A 21,551-nucleotide genomic window follows, 5' to 3' on the forward strand; every position below is an offset into this window, starting at 1 on the left:
AATAGGACTCTGACATCTTTCCTTATGGAGGCAGCATTTATGGGACCCAATCTATAAATATCGAAGAAAAATGAAGACCGCTTTGTGGTCTGTTACGAAGTCGAAATTGTCTACAGAAAAAAATTTTTGTCTGTCTTTCAATGCAGCTCTCTCTACAAATCGCCGTTGAGCCTGTCGTAGATCCCATAGATAATGCAAAAGGAGCCATGTCACCTCATTCTCAGAAATATCCTTGGAAAAGACGAGAGTTGAAACGTTGCATTCATGGGCTGGACTAATATCACTAACTAGATCTATGGTACATCAAAACAGCTCTGTCCAATACTGAATGAATAATTTACTTTCACAGCAGTCTGGTTCTAGAATAGGAATGCAAATGACAGATAACAAAATCCGAGCTGATAGGTCGGGGTTGGAAAGTGCCAAAAACATTGCGTCTACTACTGTGACGGATATCTTCAGGCGTTGACTGCGAGGATGGAAGTAGTATATCGTATTCTTACTAGTGATGGGTGTAGGGAATGGAGTGTCAATGGGGATGCTACTATCGATTGGAACTTGTGCTACGTTGTCTTGATTGGTTCACGTTGTTGGTGGATGAGCTGCTGATGAGATACCAATTGAAGTTGTTTCTGATGAAATCAATGGGATGTTTATAGGTTTCAATGGCTTTGCAATGAAATGTCCATGGTGAAAAAAATTATCAGACAGGACAGCAGTTTCATTTTATTTCATCATGTGGTCTGTTTCTGGTGGAACATGTTTTGCAATTGTGGCCTTTTCATTTTCTTGAGGCGGCAGCAAGGTTTATGTTCTTGTATCCTAGTTTTGAAACTACATTTGGTAACTCTAATGTAAACTGAAATACAGGAACAATAGAAACATGGCATCCAGGAAACGCCTGCGGAAGACAGAAACTCTTCTTTGGAACCTTTGGTGTAGTAATGAATATTATTGAAGTTTTTTCCTAATACCAAACCGTTATTTTCACACCTCGACACGTGTTTCGATCACCAAGTGATCATCTTCAAGAGGAAGATCAAACTTTTGATCTTCCAGTGGTATTCAATCTCATAGTGTTGCGTGATTGGCTCATGAATTGTCTCAATGCTGTTGGCGTATAAACAGTTTTTCAATTCGTGACTTTATTTATTCGAGGTAAGAATACTGTGCGAACCATTGCTAACCGTGGCAACTTTTTTTTGAAGAGGTGTGGCTTACAAATTCCGGGGGTATGGTCAACAAGTATTTTCATCATTTATAGTTTGAGTTCTTGTTGAGGAATCAACCTGTGTAACAACAGCAGATAGCGCAGGTTTCATCAGTGGGCTTAACCACTGAAATTTCATGAAGAAAACACTCCACAAAGTGGAGGCGATAACATCTCTCCTTACAAAGATGATCTATGGCTATGGGATCGACATAAGACTCGATCTTCGGATACCGAAAATAAACAAGGCTTCCCATTGCGGTATGTTAAAAAGGCAACCTTCAACATTGACAACTGTACGTTATGAGATTCGTCCTGTCTTTCAGGTCACGTTTTCACTGCAAGTTAGCTCACCTTTCTGGATGAACTTGAATACAACTAGTGCAATGTCGATACGCACCAGCAACACATCTATCAACAAGGTGGATCAATCAGATCAACCTAGCACAAGTGCGGACACTATAAATATATCACATTCCCTACCAGTATGAGCTCCCCAGTCCTGTCAGTATTTGGTAAGACTTCGAAACACTACTTTCCTTCTTGTAAGTCACCGCATACACCTCTGAGGGTGTCTGCCACAGAAGCTGACGAAATATAAAAACAAAATTTTTAGGCTTTTGTTCTGTTTGTAATATTTGAGAAAAATATTCAGAAATATATGCATATATACTTACATCGTAGCTATATCAATTGCCTTGAATTGTTCACCACTTTCTTTTGTCACGCAGAAGTCATCACGAAATAAAGGGGGAAATTCATTTTGGAATATATTTTGAAATATTGTGTTGTAGTCTGCTGCTGAACATGCGTCAGGCATACATATTGCAAACTTGAAGAATTTCTGAAACATAATTCTTCAAAGTAAAATGTTGAAAACGATTAATTTGTCTAAATAATGCATTCAGAAAGAATTGATAAATAAAAAATAACCGTCTCATGAAATTTGTTGAAGTATACTGAAGATTTTAGCTCAGTCAGTGATGAAAAAAATATCTATTCCACCGAATTTTTTCAACCTCCATCGATTTTTCAGGAATTTAGCTCATTTTATACACCAGGATTTTCATAGTACTGAAGTGAAAAATGAATAAGGCCTATCGCAGTCAGTTCAAAGTGATGCGTGTAAAAATCTTGGAAAAGTGAGAACTCAGGGTGGTGAATTTATCAGGCTTTCATAAATTCGAACATTAATCACGACTAGAATCTTTACTAACCAAATGCTTCACAAAGTAAGCGGGAAAGGAAAATAGGTTTTTTCTCCGAAAAGTGGCCTATATGAACTCCTGCAAAGCTTCCATGAAATTCGTTCTCTATTTTATCATGTCTCACAGATAAGTTTATGCTTGAGAAGGTTAACGTGAGATTAATTCCCTACCCGAGATCACTCATGAAACTCAGATATTTCATTACTCTTTCAAAAATAGTGACTCTCATCAACATGTACAGTTCGAGTGGTGCAGATAGTGGAAAAAGAAATTTGAATTTTCTGCTTCAGAGAAAACTTTATCAATCTTTTTGAGGAAAAGTCTTTGGTATGAGTGGAAAACTCTCTGGATTTGAATAGGACTGAATATCAAAGTCGGACAGAATTTACACAATAAGGTAACCTTTTCAGTGATTTTTGGTGAAAAAGACAATAGAGTGATGTGATTTGCCACCGAGATGCGTGAGTCTTGTGATACCTCGTTTGATAGGACACACAAGCAGATTCTGAGTAATCAGCAGTTTTATATTATTTTCATGATCTGCATTTGAAATACTCTACAGTTCATATCAACAAATATTCAAAATAATCATCATTTACTTTCTGGCGATTCATTTTTAACATTTTCTGGGGTAATTTCGTTAGTTTTGCTATCGTTACGTTTATACATAACAAACTGTCGATTCGTTTCATTATGAAGTGAATAGGTAATAATCTATCATATGATATATATATATAGATATATATATATATATATATATATATATATATATATATATATATATATATATATATATATATATATATATATATATATATATATATATATATATACATATATATCTATGGAGAAAACATCTCCTTTTCCCATAGATGCCAACTTTGTTGGCGCATCGAGAATAGTATTGCAGTTCTGGTTGCCCTAGATTCGCTCTACGCCAGAGGTTCCATTCTTACTTTTTTTGGGTTTGGATCATTTTGAAAAAAAAATGAACAACAGGTTTTTCATCATATTCTGTTTTTTTTAACTCTTTGTTATGTGTGCTTTCGGTATATTTCACACTTTCGTCAGAACAACTACAATAATATGATTACATATCTTGTGAAAATATAAATAGACGGATCTTACTCATTTAATAATAAAAACTGAAATTACTCAAAAACGAATGAAAAAACATAAAATCAAGATTTGACCTGAAGTGTCAAGTGGAAAAATTTTGAATATTACTAGAACTTTCATTTCATTTATAATGTTTTTCAAGTTCCATCAATTTCTCCATCTTCCTTATCATTTCTTCCCTTGCATTTGTTTTATTCGAATGATCCTGAGTACTTTCATAACAATTATTATCTGAATAAAGTTGTAGTATTAGTATTAACGACATACTGTTTTACTTCTCTTTATTTGTTGATAATTGTAAAACCGAATGTACTATTTTTTTTCGGAAAAACCCAAGCACTACAAAAAAATCCTTAGAGGTCTCTGCCCACTATACCGTACCAACCATGGCCGTGCTAGGATCATATTATAGTCTATTTCAAAAGAGTGTAGAGTAATAAAATCTCATTAAGTATTCAAAAGCGCTACAGGGTGATCCGTCAATAAATTCTGTCACTTCCCTAGTCCGCATTGCAAAATTATGTCGTTTCATAAAGAGCAGGTAGGTATCACCCTGTTTTAAGGGATTTGTCCATTGTTATCGACGGATAAATACTGAGCCAGAGGCGCGCTAGTGGGATAATTGCCAAAAGAATATGCATTCATAAAAATTATATTAAAGGAAATAAAAATTTAATACAGCAGAACAGTGTTATTAAAAAAATATAAAATGTAACAATAAAATATATACGAACCGAAATCGGAAAATACTCACAAACACACACGAACGAACTTTACGTATTGAAACACTTGTGGGGACTTTAAATCAATTTATTCACAAAAACGACAAGAACTTTACTGGATACGTTATTACAATTTGACACTTGAACAATACTAAAACTGTGAACTTCCCTTAACGTTTAACAACACTCTATTCATACCCTAATTGAATGTTCTAGAGATTACTAGGTACAATTTTCGAGAACCTTCCGAGAAAATAATTATTCAGACTACCCTTAATTCTAAACCCTAACCTAAGCAAAAGTGTCACTGTCACTGATACACTGGTCTCTGTCCAGATTGCTTATCCCGCTACAGTATATTTACAATTCAATTAAATTATTCTACATCAGTATAGTCTTCATCCGAAGAACTGTCATCATCCCCTGGTGTTATAATTATAGGGTCAACCACCTGATCGACCAAGTTGTCCAGTTCCCACATTTTATCTTCCTCTTTTAAAACATGCTGGATTGCTTTTTGCCAGTTTTCTGATGTGATTTCCATAATGGCTTGATCAAACAATACCTTGACATCTTTCATTTTAAATGTGGTATTGTGCCTTGCAACATATCCTTTAACTTGTGCCCATATAAGTTCTATAGGATTTAATTCGCAATGATATGGCGGTAGGCGCAGCACAGTTACTTTATACTTTTCTGCTACATCTTCTACGGCATATTTCATGAAGCGAATTCGTCTCAAACTGAATACCTTTATTTGACAGCCAGTTAATAATTTCTTGCTTTCTCCAAGCTGAAGTTGGTACCTTCTCTAAGCGCCTTGAATGGTAGCTTGCATTATCCATAACCACGACCGAATCAGCTGAAAGAAATTTTAACATTTCCCCGAAGTAGTCTTCGAAGACATCCGAATTCATGTCCTCATGATAATCTCCCGTCCGGCACGACTCAAAGCTTAACAAACCTTCTTTTAAAAATCCGTCTTCGCTTCCAATGTGAGCAATTATAAGCCTCTTCCCTTTTCCCGAAGGCACTTTAATACCCGTCGAAAGGCCTTCTATGAAAGCTTGGCGAGAACTTGTTATATTTTTATCTTGCCACATTTTTTTGACTATATAACCTTCGTTTATCCACGTCTCATCAAGATAAAAAATTTTCGTTTGCTCTCTGCGGTACTGCTTTATAGTTGTCAAATATTTTCGTCTCCAGCAAACAATTTCATCACTTTCCAGTAATAGTGCCTTTCGATTGTGCTTTTCCCAGGCAAAATTCATACTTTTTAAAGTTTTCCATAAAAGTTTTCTGGATATCAAAGGAATATCGTTATCTTGGCTTATCTCGATAAATATTTTTTCAAGAGTGGGTATTTCCTTTTTAAAATAAAACGAATGAACTTTTCTTCGAATGTCACATTTGGTGTCTTCATCTAAGATTTTTATTGGTCTTCCTGATTTTCTCTTGCATGGACTTACCTGGCCTGATATCTTTCTTTCTCGCAATAATTTAAAAATCGTGGACTGTCCAATTCCAGTCATTCGGGCACATCGCTCAACACTTTCTTGCACAGACAAACTAGGGTGATCGTGTTTTATGCAATCATATACATTTAAAATTATAACTTTTTCGCAAACAGATAGCGAAGAATTTTTTACACTTCTTTTCTTTGGAGTAAATGTCCCCATTTTATAACTTTTTCACTATTTCTATATCACAATATCACTGTACGTTTAATTGGTGTAGTAACAATTACTATCATAACTCGAATGTTTAAGACACCATTACAATATATTTAAACCCTTTTTCTTAATTACCTGGGTTTAATAGGTATTGCATGATTGGTGGGCAGGGTCAAAAAGGGATTATTATAATGACATGGCACCTCGGAACTAAGTGTTAACCCTTTTTTGAGAAATCATGCTCAAGTATATGAACCCAAATTGCATATTAAATAAGTTTACAAGAACCACTAAAATTAATCTTAATCTTTTTTTAAGAAATTTTACTTACCTAAATACATGTAGGTACTTAGTTTTAGACCAAATTACTTCCCAAAAATGGCCTTTTATTATTATCTATGTCTGTAATTTTTAATTTACTTCAATTATTAAGTTTAATAATCCTAAGATTTGCCTACGCCCATGGACGACAACGAAATTCAGGCAAATTTTATGACACTTCATGATTTATTACTCTACACTCTTTTGAAATAGACTATAGACACGAAAAATAACACGACACGATCTACCTTGCCCACTGTAATGGATCTACCGTATTCTAAGCCCGTAAGCAACACGTATAATGACCGTATCACACGGGTATGATAACCGTTAGATACCCCTTTGACAACTGTAGGTAATGTGAAGTATTGTATGTTATTCCAGCTTACTCATCAGTGTAGTGTGGTGTAGCGTAGTGTAGAAGAGTTTACCACAAAGAACGAATAGAAACTCAAAAAAACACCCGACGCTATTGGCTTCACGAATATTCGAGATAACGAGAAAGTGAAGGAGAATATTGAGCATTATTTAGACATACAGTTGTTGATGAGAAAAAATTTTCTCAATATTTTCGAAAGTCTACATTTCAATGGAATGTATTGCTAAATGATATTGAAAATGATTTACAACCCGTTTATAAACCGTTTCGCTGCCGGAGGCCTACGGTTAAGCAACGTTACGTGCCATGCACGTTGCGTATCAGCACCGGCAAAATATTATCGACTCAGATATTGTGCTGGCACGTGCATGCTACGCTACGTGCCGGACCGGTGACGGAACGGTCTAATGGGCGTTGGTTCATATAAATTGTATGAAAGAATATTTTTGAGCATGTGCCTTTACGTTTTCGGTCATGGTTTTGTACGGTATAGTGGGCAGAGACCTTAAGGAGCTCTAAGAGCGTTGCCTGTACGAAAGTAGCGATTCACGTTGGATTTGAATCGCTGGAGAATGCATCCATTTGGAAAAACCTTCTCAGGAAGTTTATTTTACATAAACACAGCTCTTCAAATGAAAGAGTTCTTGAACAGTGAAGTTCGAGATGTACTGAGTTGAACTTCAAAACGCTGAGCAGCCACAGCCAAAAGCCATTTTATTAGACACAATTTCGAATACAATTCATTGCTCATATTTTTAGGAGCTTAATATTCATTAAACACAAATTTCAATTTGAGAAACAGACTGATAGTACGAGAGGAGAAGAAATGGATGAAATCTACTCTATTGAAGGAGGTTGTTTCGATTGTAAATTCTTTCGTTGTTTGAAATATTGAAAGTATCACTGGTTTGCAATTGACCGGTCAATTGCAAAAAGCTGTAACGTTATGTACGTGATGTATTCTTGTGACACACAATTTTGGAATCCGTTAATTGTGGGATAAATCCACAATGTATAAAGGTTATTAGTTATTGATTATAACAAGTGTTTAAGCAAGTGTTTTCGTTTCGTGTAAAACGTCTAAGAGCCCTTTGAAGTTGAAAATTATATCTACAGTGTGTCTCACTTCTCATGGAAACACACCCGTATCTTCCGTAATATTCGAGGTAGAACGATGGAACTCTCTGGACTGATGGAAATGCTCAAAATGCACCTACCACCTGAATGGGGTTGGCCAAAGTGATATACACTGTCCGCCACTCGCGATGGAACACCCCATTTTTACGGTAAAACATATTAGGGGGCAAAATAGGCCCAAAATTCCTTCAGATTCGTGATCAGGACTACCAAGTTACTACGGTTACACTTTTTCTCCTGAAAAATTTCAGTCCTGAAAAATCGGAATTTGTTTCACTTCTCATGCCCCCCGTATCTTCAGTGATAATTGAAGTAGATTTTTTTTTTGGTTTTGACATCAAAACATGAACGAAATTGTTTAAGAGAAATGAGACTTTTGTTTTCACATAAATAATTTATTTTTCATTTTGTTGTCAGGAAAGTAATTCCTTCTCAATAAGAGAGAAAATGGCAATTTTGTAAGAGGAACGGAAACATGTAATCAGTGAGGTTTTAGGATGGTTAATGTTAGTTCATATTCTCATTTTCCCATTATTTAAAAAAAACAAGGATATTTTGTGGCGAAAAATGTTATGTAGTTCAAAATTCTTTCGAAGTACTACTTTCAAAATCACATTTCCAATTGAAAAATAAAACAATCAATTTCAAATGATTTAACTGTTGACAATTTCATATTTTCGTGCCTTCTATGAAATTTTCCTCCAATCGAACACATTTTTCTATGCGCCTTCTATTATTTCCTCACACTCTTCTCCTTTCTCTAGGTGTGATTTCTCTACACGCTTGTATAATTCTTGCACGGAGATCTTCCTTATTTGTTGGCATATCCTTATTAACTTTATTTTTAAAATTTCCCCATCAATAAAAATCCAGTGAAGTTAAATCTGGGGATCGTGGTGGCCATACTACGAGAGGGCTATTGGGTCCTATCCATTTCATAGGTAGATTCCTATTCAACCAAACCCTTGTTATGCCACTATTGTGAACTGGTGAACCATCAAAAAATCATGCTGTGTCTCACATCCAAAGGTAGTTCTTCCAACACATCGGAAAATGCATTTTCGAGAAAATCAACGAATAGTCGTCCATTTAAATTTTTATCGAAAAAAATGGCCCAATAATATTTTCGTTCCGGATACCACACCACATATAACTTTCTGAGATATTTGGTCTCTACAATTCACCACCCAATTTGGATTTTGTTCAGCCCAAAACCTCATGTTCTGGGAAGATACAACACCATTCGTGGTGAAGGTAGCCTCATCACTGTATAAGATATACTTCTATAAAAAATTCCTGTCATTGAGATAATTTCCTTGCATCCATAAACAATACTCCATACGGTGGATTTCATCTCCTTCGTGCAAAGTATGTAAAAATTTGGGTTTGAACGCATGCATTTCATGCCTCTTTAAACACCTCCATATTTAACTGCGGCTCATATTGAGTTGAAGACCTCACCCTTTCACCAACATTTAAAACAATTTCAATTTTTGCTTGAAGTGACAGACGTGCCATGTTGAACTTTGTCAATCAAAATGAGCTGATATCAGTTAAAATGGGAACTGTGGAAATATTGAAATATGAACAGGAACTCACGAACAGAAAACAACTGGAACACAGGAACAATATCCAACACAAATACAGGAACAATAAACACAATGGGAACAAAAACACGGCAGAAACAATAGGAACAACGGTGATTCAAAGAACAACAATACTAGAAACAACAAATGCAATGAAAACTGGTCTGGGGGTTAATACATACAACAAGATCTTTCAACAATATTGTCAGGTTGACAGTAAATATCAATGAGCAACTATTTTCCATGGTGATTTCAGGGCAGCGCATGATTCAATGAAACTGATGTAATTCAATCCCTTCAAATGATTTCAGGCAACAATTCAGCAAGTAGGTACAATAATTTAAATTCTACCTCCTCACCGAGTGCGATTTTTTCTTCAAAAATTAAAAGTTGTTTCGGTGTTGCAATGAGTATGAAGATTAATTTTGTTTCGGATGGTAAAATGTTTCCTCAATATTTTGATAAAGGACCCCGCACATTTCTTATGAGAAATGGCTTGCCTTGAATTTTGCCGAAATTTTGATATGTTGTAGTTCTTGATGTGTTGATTGAAAGTGTCTACAGCCAAAGCTCAGAATTGTACATTTTTCGAGATGTGAACCTTTGAATATAGATTTTTTCCATTTTTTGCAGTTTTTGCTCATCAATCGAGAGCTCTCACTTCTGGTTGGGATAGAATTTGGATGTTCAGCAACCAGAATTAGTTTTACGAATAATCTTCTTCAGTTATAATAGATGCCGCCATCGATAATTTTTCATACACTGCTTCACACTATCTCGATGATCTGAGAATGCGATGCTGTGACATTTTCTCAGATAGGCTCAAAATGGATGATAGCATCTCACAGCATCTGTATCTTTCATACCTGAGAGTACTCTCCAGATAGAATGAAGGGGTTCAGGTATTGGAAGCGAACTATTTTGCGCCGTAATATGTTTTACCTAAAAATGGGGTGTTCCATCTCGAGTGGCGGACAGTGTATATCATTTTGGCCAACTTCATTCAGGTGTTAGGTGCATTTTGAGCATTCCCATCAGTCCTGAGAGTTTCATTGTTACACCTCGAATATTACGGAAGATACGGGGATGTTTCCATAAGAAGTGAGACAAATTCGGATTTTTCAGGACTGAAATTTTCTCGTGAAGAAAGTGTATTCGTAGTTAGTTGGTAGTTCTAATCACGAATCTGAAGGAATTTTGAGCCTATTTTGCCCCCTAATATATTTTACCGTAAAAATGGGGTGTTCCATCGCGAGTGGCGGACAGTGTATATCACTTTTGCCAACCCCATTCAGGTGGTAGGTACATTTTGAGCATTTCCATCAGTCCTGAGAGTTTCATCGTTCTACCTCGAATATTACGGAAGATACGGGGGTGTTTCCATGAGAAGTGAGACACACTATATAGGTGCAACAGAAAAGCAAGTGAATTTGTCCGAATCATGCCGTTGCATTTTCATCTGGAAAATGAAAACATGTACAAAGGAATAGAGAACCAATCATTAAACTTTATAGTTGATTTTATTTTTTCTCATATATGAATATTCTATCCATGTCATATGTAGTGTATATTGAATGATTCAACACTAGTATGTTTTTTATTATTTTTTTTTCATAATATATCCCAAAAGTCATCTCGAACTTCAATTATTCATTTCAGAAACAGAAATTTTACATATATTTTCAAGAAATCTCCCAATTGAACTCCAAAATTACATGTGAATGAAGCTGAAAATTCTCGATACTTACATTCAAATCAGTATTATTCAAATCGGTTAAATCAGGTATCACCAGTCCTGGATAACAATATTTTCCAAGTATTCTGCCTCTACTGTATTTATGATCAATTTTAACGCATTCATCAAAATTGCCATAGTCCCCTCTAACAGACGTCGCCATACCAGGATATATAAATTTAGAGGAAGCATCAAACACTGAAATAGATGAATATTGTGAACTACTTCGAATAGTCGAACCAGTTGAAAATATTTTTCAAAATCAAGGCTACTGCACTTAATTTTTGACAGCAGGCTCAGGACATGCTCAAGATATGAGCTCTACAATATTTGATCAATAGTCCAAAGAAAGTATAATGTGAGCCTTGAGAATTATAGAAAGTTATAAAGGCGTGACTAACTTTCTAGTTTGAAATAACATTTCTGAGAATCTACTTCTGCTATCCCAGATATATGGTTTTGCAAAGACACTATACAAATGTGAGTGATGATGCGCGGGGTAGAGGGGCGGTCTGAGCAATAAAGCGTCATCGCCGAGAACGCGACCCGAACGCGGGCAGAAGGGTGAGGGCAGACGTCGTTGACGGTTGTGATAGTTTTGCGAATTTCTTTATAGGTAACATAATTCGATTCTCGAAGCTATTTATTACTCAGTGTAATTGGCATATTTTATTATTTACTGTATTTTAAAAGTGAAAATAAAACTAGCTCTTGCCCGCTCTTATGTTAACGTACAGCCTCACCTACTGAACCTAGAATCTTGCAGGTAGATTTGAAGTTGGAAACCTAAAGTTTTGGGCTGATAAAAAATACTGTAACTATTTGTTTGAAATGGTCTGTCACGGAACTTGATTTGACAAACCAAATTCTACGCGGGCGAAGCTGCGGGCAACAACTAGTGTCTTCATTGATCCCTGAATACCAATAATAATAATCTTTCATCCAAACCTTATCTTTTTTTAACACGCTTTCATTAGCTTCACGTGTATGTATGTATGTATGTTTGTTTGTTTGTTTGCTTGTAACTCTCAAGCTCGGGATCTGTATTTGACAAAATTATCGAATTGCTCGATCTATTCGTGGGCAGATGGCTCTGTACGTAACCTCCTTGATATATCGACATTATTGCTTGATCCATTTGCGGACAGATGGCGCTGTACGTAACCTCCTTGATATAATTTGAAATCACTTCACATGTATTTCTTCATTTGAAAAAAATATTTTTTTCATTAAAACGCGCGTCTGCTGCCTTATTTGTAACCCTCCTTTGCGCGCCTGCTGCCTTAGGCTTGGTAGCTGTTTTTCTGTATTTCTCTCCGGAATCGGAAAATATCAATGGTCATTATACTGCTGATTCATCCCAAAGTTTAGATGCAATAAAATAGTTCAGAAAGACTCAAAAACACGCTTTCATAGCATACAAAACTGAAAAATGAACAATAAATCTAGTTTAAAAAACTAAAAAACACGCTTTTAAAGAACATCGAACTGAAAAGTTGAAAATATTCTTTTAAAAAAGCTTCTTCCACTATAATACTAGTATTTTTTGTTTGTTATTGTTTTAAGATTATTTAATTTTTTTTTTAACTTTTTAGTTCCATGTTCTTTAAAAACGTGTTTTTTAGTTTTTCAAACTATATTTATTTTCTAAGTACACATTATTTATTCTCCAATTTTTTTTGATAATCTTGTTCATTTTCAACCATCTAATTTACTGAAAATATATTTTATCTAGTTTTGATCTTGAGTTATATCCAATCAATAATTTTGGCTGAATAATCTTTCTAGAAACGACTGTCGTCTCACGTCGTCACAGATTGATTTCCTTGGATGTTTTCTGAAGTGAGATGTGATAATCAGATATGATCCAATTCAAAAAATTATTAATATAGACGTATAAGTCTGTATACATCCAATCATTGGTTTTTCAAAATAACATAATACAAAGGTCAATTGGAGCCATATCGATGTCATCGATATAAATTGAAATTTAAACACCTGCTACTGATTATCATGCAGTTGATATAATTAATTCTCTGAAAATAACCGATAAATAAGCAGTTGCGTTAAATTCTCCTAGAAATATTGCAAACTTGTTCTTTCTAACCGAATAACGACACCTTGAATATTTGTTAGGTCCGCAAATTATGTAAATCTTTTAAAATCAGTTTTTCCGTTAACTAGCACATCACAGATATCATATTCCATAGAAATAATTATAATTTCAGGTCAACTTGTGATATGTGAAATTCTCATATTTCGAACAAAGACTAAATTATTATAGGAACTTTAATCGTATATTTTGAAAGTTACTCTAAGTTGAAAAAGTATCAGAATAGCATCCAGAAAAATAATCCAGTAAAATAAAAAAAATTAGTGATATTCAGTAACAAAACCGCACATGAAATCGTGAATTATAACTGCTCACAGGTTTAGGAAATATGATAATTTGAAAATGTAAACTGAAATTGAAAAGGATGTATATAAAGAATCTTTTGAAAATGAATTGTATTTTTGGCTACCCAACTTGAAGAAAAATACATGCAGTGGTTCAATACCACCAAAGTAGTATATCATCTTGTGATATATTTCATGTTTCAAATCTCCTTTGCAATCTGTTGGAGAAAAGACAAGTTTCTGAAACGACATCTGTGAAATATATTTATTTTTTTTATTTCTGGTTATATTGAACAATCTTATGACATCATATTTTTTGAAAAAATTATACCGAATTTACGCAGTAATTACGGGGTGAACTGAATATTTGCCATTTCTATACGTTAATGAAATAATCCATTACATTTTTTCTATATTGTCACTTTGAAAGAGGTGAACATTTCCAAGAAGTCAATAAAAACTCTGAATTTTGGGACAAAAAATAACTTTCCCAAAAGTTTTACAATTTTGACAAGTTTCAACCAATATCTATTGAATATTTTGAGTTTTGATATTTTTGTATAAATGTATTTGAATACTACTGACTGACAACCAACCCATTTCAGTTATGACATATATATTTACTGAAATTATCTGTGATGCATTATTCCATACTTTAATGACCTCATAATAGTAAATTGGTTGAAGATGGTGATATCTGAACAGTATGAGAACAGTCCAGAAAGTTGCTACAATTTCGAAACCGACAAGAAATCTGAGATTGTGAAAGAAAATTAATATATTTTTTGGTAAAGAAAGTTTTTGGCTTTCTACTACTTCATCTTGATACAAAAGAAAGTAGGAATCTTCCAAAGAAAGGAAGGAAGTAATCAATTTGAAAATAAGTAACTCTATACATGGATGTGTAGATCATGCAAAGAAGCAACTTTCAGACACAAACTGGAAGAAACCCCTTCTGAAACAGCTACTTTCATGTAAACATTGAATTACATGAAAGAACAATTTTTTTTCGAAACAAATACTTTTATATGAACACTGAATTGTACAGAAAATACTTTTTTCTACTCAGTTTGTATTCCAAACATTCATTATGGAATAAAATCAGATATCATTCACAGGAGCTCTACTTTAAATGAATGGTAAGAAATTGCACTTACATGGAACAATGTCATCCTCACTGGTAGACATCGATGTTTCGCCATAAGACACTTGCCTTAGGGCCTTCAGTACCAATATGGATAACATTATAGAAAATACACACAACTCATTCATAAATTACGATTTTCATTGTCACGAAATAAGTTTGATCTACTTATGTCATCGATGACATAGTAATGACATTCATTCACCTATTTGATTAAATCCCAGCCAAGAGGAATCTTATTTGAATTGAAGGGGTTATATTTTTAGGAGTAAATAATTTTTGGGAAAGAAATTTTTTGGCTTTCTACTACTCCATCTTGATACAAAAAAATTCGCAATAAGTAATAATGACCTCAAACCAATTACAATTCAACCAAAGCAAAAATCTTTTTTATTTAAGTAAACTATTTACATATCTACATCTCATGAGTACCCCTACCTTAAGGGTAGAGTACCAAATTGACTTCTACTTCTGACAAGGTCGCCCTCACGCCCCCGCCGAAAGGAGACGGTGGGGAATGCCTCCACGATGTTAGCGGGTTGACGTTCACCCAGAAACAGAATCAGGTAAAAAACGACTAGATATTGTGCCGCCTCCCGATAAAGCATATGTACACCATTACATAGCTGTCGATGTGTTGTCTGGCTAGATACTTCTGTAGTGAGTTCATGAAAAAACCAGGACAGATTTTCCAAATCTACCAACTTCATTCAGATTAATCGAACAAGGTATCAAGTTTCAGTTATGGGGTCGCCTGATAAAATTCAACATTGTCACTACAGTACAATCAGTGTTCCGACCGGGATGCAGATTTGGGTAGACTGTGTAGACGAAAAAGTGGGATCTCGATATATTCAAATTACAAATTGAACTAAATTGAACTCTATTAGCACCCAAAAGTTTTCTTTTCGTGGACGTTCTGAAAAAAAGTGGCTCTGGATGGAATTTCATCTTCTAGTGGAGTCGCCCAAGATTCGATAGTGAGCCTTTTGATCTACACTATACAGGCTGATTCACGGTGGATGGCACATTAGACGTTTCTGGTGAACTAGACAACGGATCACTTTGAAAATTTAATGGAGGGCATATTCGGACATTCTCTAGCCAACTAAAATATTTTCGACAATGCGGTGTTGCCGCTTCTATTAGAAAGCAGTAGCAACTTTGATTTTTCAAATGGAACACTCTGTATATAATATTATTTTTGGAATCTCCAACAATTGCCCGACAACTTTTCTTGATATTTCCCTATACCTATCTGTTACCGTTTTCGAAATAAAAATTAATTTCAATTTTTTTCTTCGAAAATCATGACTTCTAAAAATGCCGATATCTTTTAGTTAAGAAGTACTATGATATCGAAATTTGGTTTGGAGTTAGGTGATACTTGGACACTTCCCACACGTCAGCCTAATCTCCGTTACTTCAATACAGGGTGGTAAAAAAATACAGTTTTTTCGTTTGCTTGAAAAAGTTGCTGAAATTCGATTATTTTAAATGGAACACACTGTATATTATTGAAAATTCGGAAAGCTGCTGAATTCGTATAAATTTCTTGAGGTTCATTGGCGGTAGATTCGGATACATTTCATTGAACTTTCTACATGTTCTGCTGATAATTTTGTCACACTGTCCAAAAATAATAAACAAATTCATAAGAACTTCGTTTGAATTAATAGTTTTGTTACATCGTTTTGAAGGTATTTGCAACTTCTGAAGTGACGAAAATGTCGATATTATTAGGAGAATGTCACAACGCTACTGTCAAATAGTAATCATGGCCTGCTTACCAAATACCGAATGGAAATACCATTCTGAAGGGACATTTTCACAAATAAATGTTCATAAGTCCGAAACTTGACTAGTTAGGTATAGGTATGATATGCATAGAAAGAAAGCAAATTTCAGCAGCTTTCCGAATTTTCAATAATATACAGGGTGTTCCATTTAAAATAATCGAATTTCAGCAACTTTTTCAAGCAAACGAAAAAACTGTATTTTTTTACCACCCTGTATTGAAGTAACGGAGATAAGGCTGACGTGTGAGAAGTGTCCAAGTATCACCTAACTCCAAACCAAATTTCGATATCATAGTACTTCTTAACTAGAAGATATCGGCATTTTTAGAAGTCATGATTTTAGAAGAAAAAAATTGAAATTAATTTTTATTTCGAAAACGGTAACAGATAGGTATAGAAAAATATCAAGAAAAGTTGTCGGGCAATTGTGGGAGATTCCAAAAATAATATTATATACAGAGTGTTCCATTTGAAAAATCAAAGTTGCTACTGCTTTCTAATAGAAGCGGCAACACCGCATTGTCGAAAATATTTTAGTTGGCTAGAGAATGTCCGAATATGCCCTTCATTAAATTTTCAAAGTGATCAGTTGTCTAGTTCACCAGAAACGTCTAATGTGCCATCCACCGTGAATCAGCCTGTATATAGGTGTACCTTTACTGATGTTTTAAATCATTGAAGGATAATATATTCAATTTCACAATTTTTTCATTCCTGGAATAATTACTAAAATTCCAATACAAAATTAACGACGGTTTCAATCAAGTGGTGAGTATATAAAGAAAAGATCTTGTAGTCGATATGTCTTCTGAGGAAGATTCCAATACACTATCAGTTGATAACATGTTATGTTCAGGTATCACAAATGTCCCTTGTTTTTGGAGCCACATGAATATATTTTTGCAAAAACTGAGACAGCGATCACGTTAGAGAGATAGGTCTTTATCATTTTATCGATGAATACAATTGATTAGTTTGAACATCTGTACACAGATTGTGTCTGGGGAAATACTTGTTTACTTTAGATGATACTTTGCACTTGTACCTTGTACAGTTTTATTCAAACTAATTTTGTTTTTACGTATTTGCCTCCAAAGCTTATAACAGTAATCATTATTGAAGATTCAACCTCAAAAGTAGTACTTTTGATAAAATGAAATCCTGATTGGATTCCTTACGCTTAAAAATTATGAATACTTCACAGGTATTGTTTTTATCAGCACTATCGTCGATGGATATCAGTGAGTAACATCAACACTAATGAGCAACATTTTTTCTGGATTATTGTTTCATATTCAAATATTTCATCAAAAACTATCATATCCTAAATTCCATTTGAACAATAGTAACAATCAGTAATCAGTGGAGTAAGTGTATATACATTTCTGATAAATATTTTCATTCACTTGCATCTATACGAATCATAATCACTGGACTTACTGCTAAAATATTGACGAACTGAAATATTTACTTGAAATTTTCAAATATCAGTATTCATGATCAGACAATCCATTTTTGCTATGGAGTTACAAACTTTTTCAAATTTAGTTACTTTTTCCAAAAAAATCATACTCACTTTCAAGCCATATGGTATTACTGCAGACTTCTTTCATTTGAGAAGCGCACTCTTTCGTTACTCCATTATCGGAAATCGAACATACTTTCTGCATGTCTTTCAGACTTAAATCAAATGCCACTTCACTCTTCACCACTGCAACAAGAATGAAAAGCATCAAATAAATTTGCCCCATTCTCCTGATGGACGTAGCTTTCCACATCATGTTTCAAATGAAAATGAACAAAATGCGACATATCTGTGTTGAACATAAATTATTTTTTATCAATATCGAGTGCTTTGATAACAAATCTTTAATAATAACTTCTATTGTTTTTAGGAAATATTCATTGAGTACCCCACTGTTCGAAATCAAGTACAAAATAAAGTTGATACAATATGAAATCAAACTGAGAGTTTTCGAATGTAATCTTAAAGAAAGAAATTCAACACATTGATATATATCTTTGTTTGTCATGTAATTAATGACGAAGATTTTTGATATCTTCTTAAATCTGCAGGTATATATAAATATTCCAAAATAGGAGAGAAAATGAAAATGGAAGGTTTTTTTTCATTACTCTGTTTGCATCAACCCTGTTATATAATAATAAAGAGCCAGACTATTCGACGTTACTTCATTTATAACTCAGACGCCATTTTATAATCATGTTGCACCCCTACCTCACGAAACACAGTGATGCCAACATCGATACTGCTCAAAGTAGTTTTGTTCAGGAGTTACATTTTCCCCATTCTAAACTGAAGGTTCAATCTAGTGAGTGAATGAATAACTCTACCAAATCTGAGGATTAAAGGCATTTTTGATGATGATGATCAGAATCGAATTAACTTCACTTGTTTAAAAAAATGTTTAAAATATGTTTTTCCATTAACCATATGTCGCACTTCTACGAACGACAACCCTCAGAAGTCGAAACTTGCAAATTAATGACTAACAAGGTCATACCTTTTAACGTGTGATTCCTAACACGGATGCAAGTGAAAATCGATCCTTCAGCCTGCGGCTTGAACCACCGACTAACACGGCGTTCGGTTCAGTGAGTGATGAAAGCATCCACGTCGAACCGACCGGCTACCGACCGATCATCTGATTGACGTATTCCAACAACATCTTCAAATCTTGATCCAGGTAAATAACTAGGTCTAGAACTATGATTAGATAATGTTTTCGTTTCAGACTTATCCGGAGCACTTTCACATGGAGTATCACTTGAACATAGTGGTTTAGGATCGACGACCTCATTTTCGTTATTTACCCTCACACTAATTTCGAGTTTTTTTTTAAATACTCAAGAATTTCATAATTTTGACTTTTTAACACAATGTAGTTTGCTCGTTTGCATCAAATACCTTTTCATTTAGTTTGAATGGATTCAATTCATCATGTGTTCCATTGGATGGCAAGATGGTATTAACAAATCAAAACGAGTCCTAGGTCTATTTTTCAAAATGTTTTCTGCAGAAAAAGTATACGTAACAGAGTATTTCTGCATGTGAAAAAATAATTATAAAAATTTGATTAAATGTTACTACTGTTTGATAAAAAAACATTTCTTTTTTTTGCACATATAGATCCAGTTAAACCTTTTTTTGACTGTCTGGGAATCTCTTTCAGCTATCCCATTGCTCTCGAGAAGATAAGAAGGAGCTTTCACATGTTTTATTGTATTAATTTGAGAAAAGGCTGTAAACTCTGTGAACATAAATGGTGGAACATTATCTGTCACAAATTCAACTGGCGGTTCCATCATTTCATCATCGATTCATTCCGATTTTTGATAAATTACAGATGTATCAGAAATACATATTCAAATTGAAAAAACGTGAACCCTGTAGAAATGCTGTGGAGCATTTGTTCATGTTAATAGGGTACTTGTGTTATAGAAATTTTCATATTGCTGACTGATATGACAATTAAAAATAGACTTTTTCAGATCCATATTCATAGTCGGCCACCAACAAATGACCATTATTGCTGTTCATGAAAAAGTTTGGGAATATTCATTTTCGAAAATTCTGAAATAATCCCAGTAAAATGCAGTTTTGTTCGGATGAGAGCTCATTCTTTCTTCGAAAAATTGGTTTTAAATGTTCACAAGTTCTACCATTCCAGATAATATAAAATCTTCAACTTCAAACAGAAATGAATCTTCATGATATGTTTGACTATATCACCTGGTATTTATCGGATTGATATAAATAAACACAAGACTTGAGACACTTCTGTTTCATTTTTAGATGGAAGTTTTGATAAAGGATCTGCATTATTGAATAAATTGCCGTTTCTGTATTGAATGTCACAAAAATAGCTTGAAAATGTGGTAGCCCATGTAGTTATCCTAGCAGATGCTGATGTCGAAATACCTTTAGTGTTTGCAAGAATGAACTGTAAAGGCTGATGGTCTGTACCCATAATGAATTTTTGACCAATGGCCAAAGCTTTCTTTTCCAGATTACTTTATTTTTGCTCTCAAGGTGCAAACATATAACAGGTATTTTTGCTTTGCCAGTTTTTTGACTAAGGATAGTAGTGTTGCCCAAATGCAAGAACAAGACGAGACTTAGCCAGTCTTGGTCTTGGTCTTGCGCCAATACACCTGGTCTTGGTCTTGGTCTTGGTCTTGCGCTCCCAGTCTTGGTCTTGGTCTTGGTCTTGCAGCAAGAGTCTTTCAAGTCTTGCAATTACCTATTAGTCTATTACTATTTATTAAAGTTTACTTTAAATCTTAAAAAAACGTATTAGAATTGGAACATTGTGAGCTTGAATTAACATAGCCATAGTAAAGATCAAGCAGATTAACAAATAACTGAAGATTTAATAAGAAATTCGAAAAATTAACTGACCTATATGTCGTTTTCCATGGAAGTAACTGTTTCTTAATAAACATTTATGATTTATAAGCTTACATTTGCTAAAACATGTAAAAAAACAAATTAATTACAATAACTTGACTGTATTTTAAAGAACAATACTTATCTGTCTAAAAAGAGATTGAACCCTCAACTTATAAGAAATTTAATAAAAGAGTTTTACGATTTATCATTTATTTGAACAAAAAATAAAATACAACACTAATCAACAGCTTTATCATTAGGTTATGATACTTTATATCAATTTTTTTGACCAACAATTAATACAAAGTAACCATCTGGCTGACTCATCATTTAACCTATTTCTATGTTTTCTAATTACTAATGATGCTTTAGAAAATAACCTCTCAGCAGGTACTGAAGTTGCAGGTATTGAGAGAAAATCACGGGCCATTTTCGATAAAATCGGATACTCTGTCTCATGCGTCCTCCACCAATCTAAAATGTCTTCCGAGCTGGCAGTTCTTGGTTTTCTCAGGTACTCCTCCAACTCGTCTATCACTAAGCCTTGAAGACAAGATCCAGATGACGTCGAGGGACATTCATAGAGTTTATCAAAGTCTATTACGTCTTCATCTTCATCACATACTTTATTTTCTTTTTCTGGTAATTCCAGAGATTTGTTCAGTGAGTGTAGATTTTTATATTCTTCATAAAGTTCATTGAAC

The 21,551-nt window shown here is 34.2% G+C and overlaps 1 protein-coding gene across 3 annotated transcripts in view; it reads right to left on the minus strand.

The window, feature by feature from the left end:
- LOC111508474 (nose resistant to fluoxetine protein 6) overlaps positions 1-18,238 on the minus strand; it is a 68,515-nt gene extending 50,277 nt beyond the window's left edge. For 2 of the 3 annotated variants that reach the window (XR_012467124.1, XM_074181630.1), the window contains exons 1-3: positions 18,010-18,237; positions 11,107-11,291; positions 1,888-2,054 (exon numbers count right to left, since the gene is read on the minus strand). Coding sequence is in view for 2 of the 3 variants with exons in the window: in XM_074181630.1 (XP_074037731.1) it covers positions 1,888-2,054; positions 11,107-11,291; positions 18,010-18,214 (557 nt within the window). In the remaining variant the exon portion in view is untranslated. Of the gene's footprint in view, positions 1-1,887; positions 2,055-11,106; positions 11,292-18,009 lie in introns of all 3 variants that reach the window. The other variant, XM_074181631.1, reaches the window with a different exon arrangement.
- Between the last annotated feature and the right edge of the window lie 3,313 nt (positions 18,239-21,551).

Source organism: Leptinotarsa decemlineata, unplaced genomic scaffold (genome assembly GCF_025532065.1).
Source record: "Leptinotarsa decemlineata unplaced genomic scaffold, Ldec_3_MD MMD2_tig00026314_RagTag_RagTag, whole genome shotgun sequence".
Lineage (NCBI taxonomy): Eukaryota > Metazoa > Arthropoda > Insecta > Coleoptera > Chrysomelidae > Leptinotarsa > Leptinotarsa decemlineata.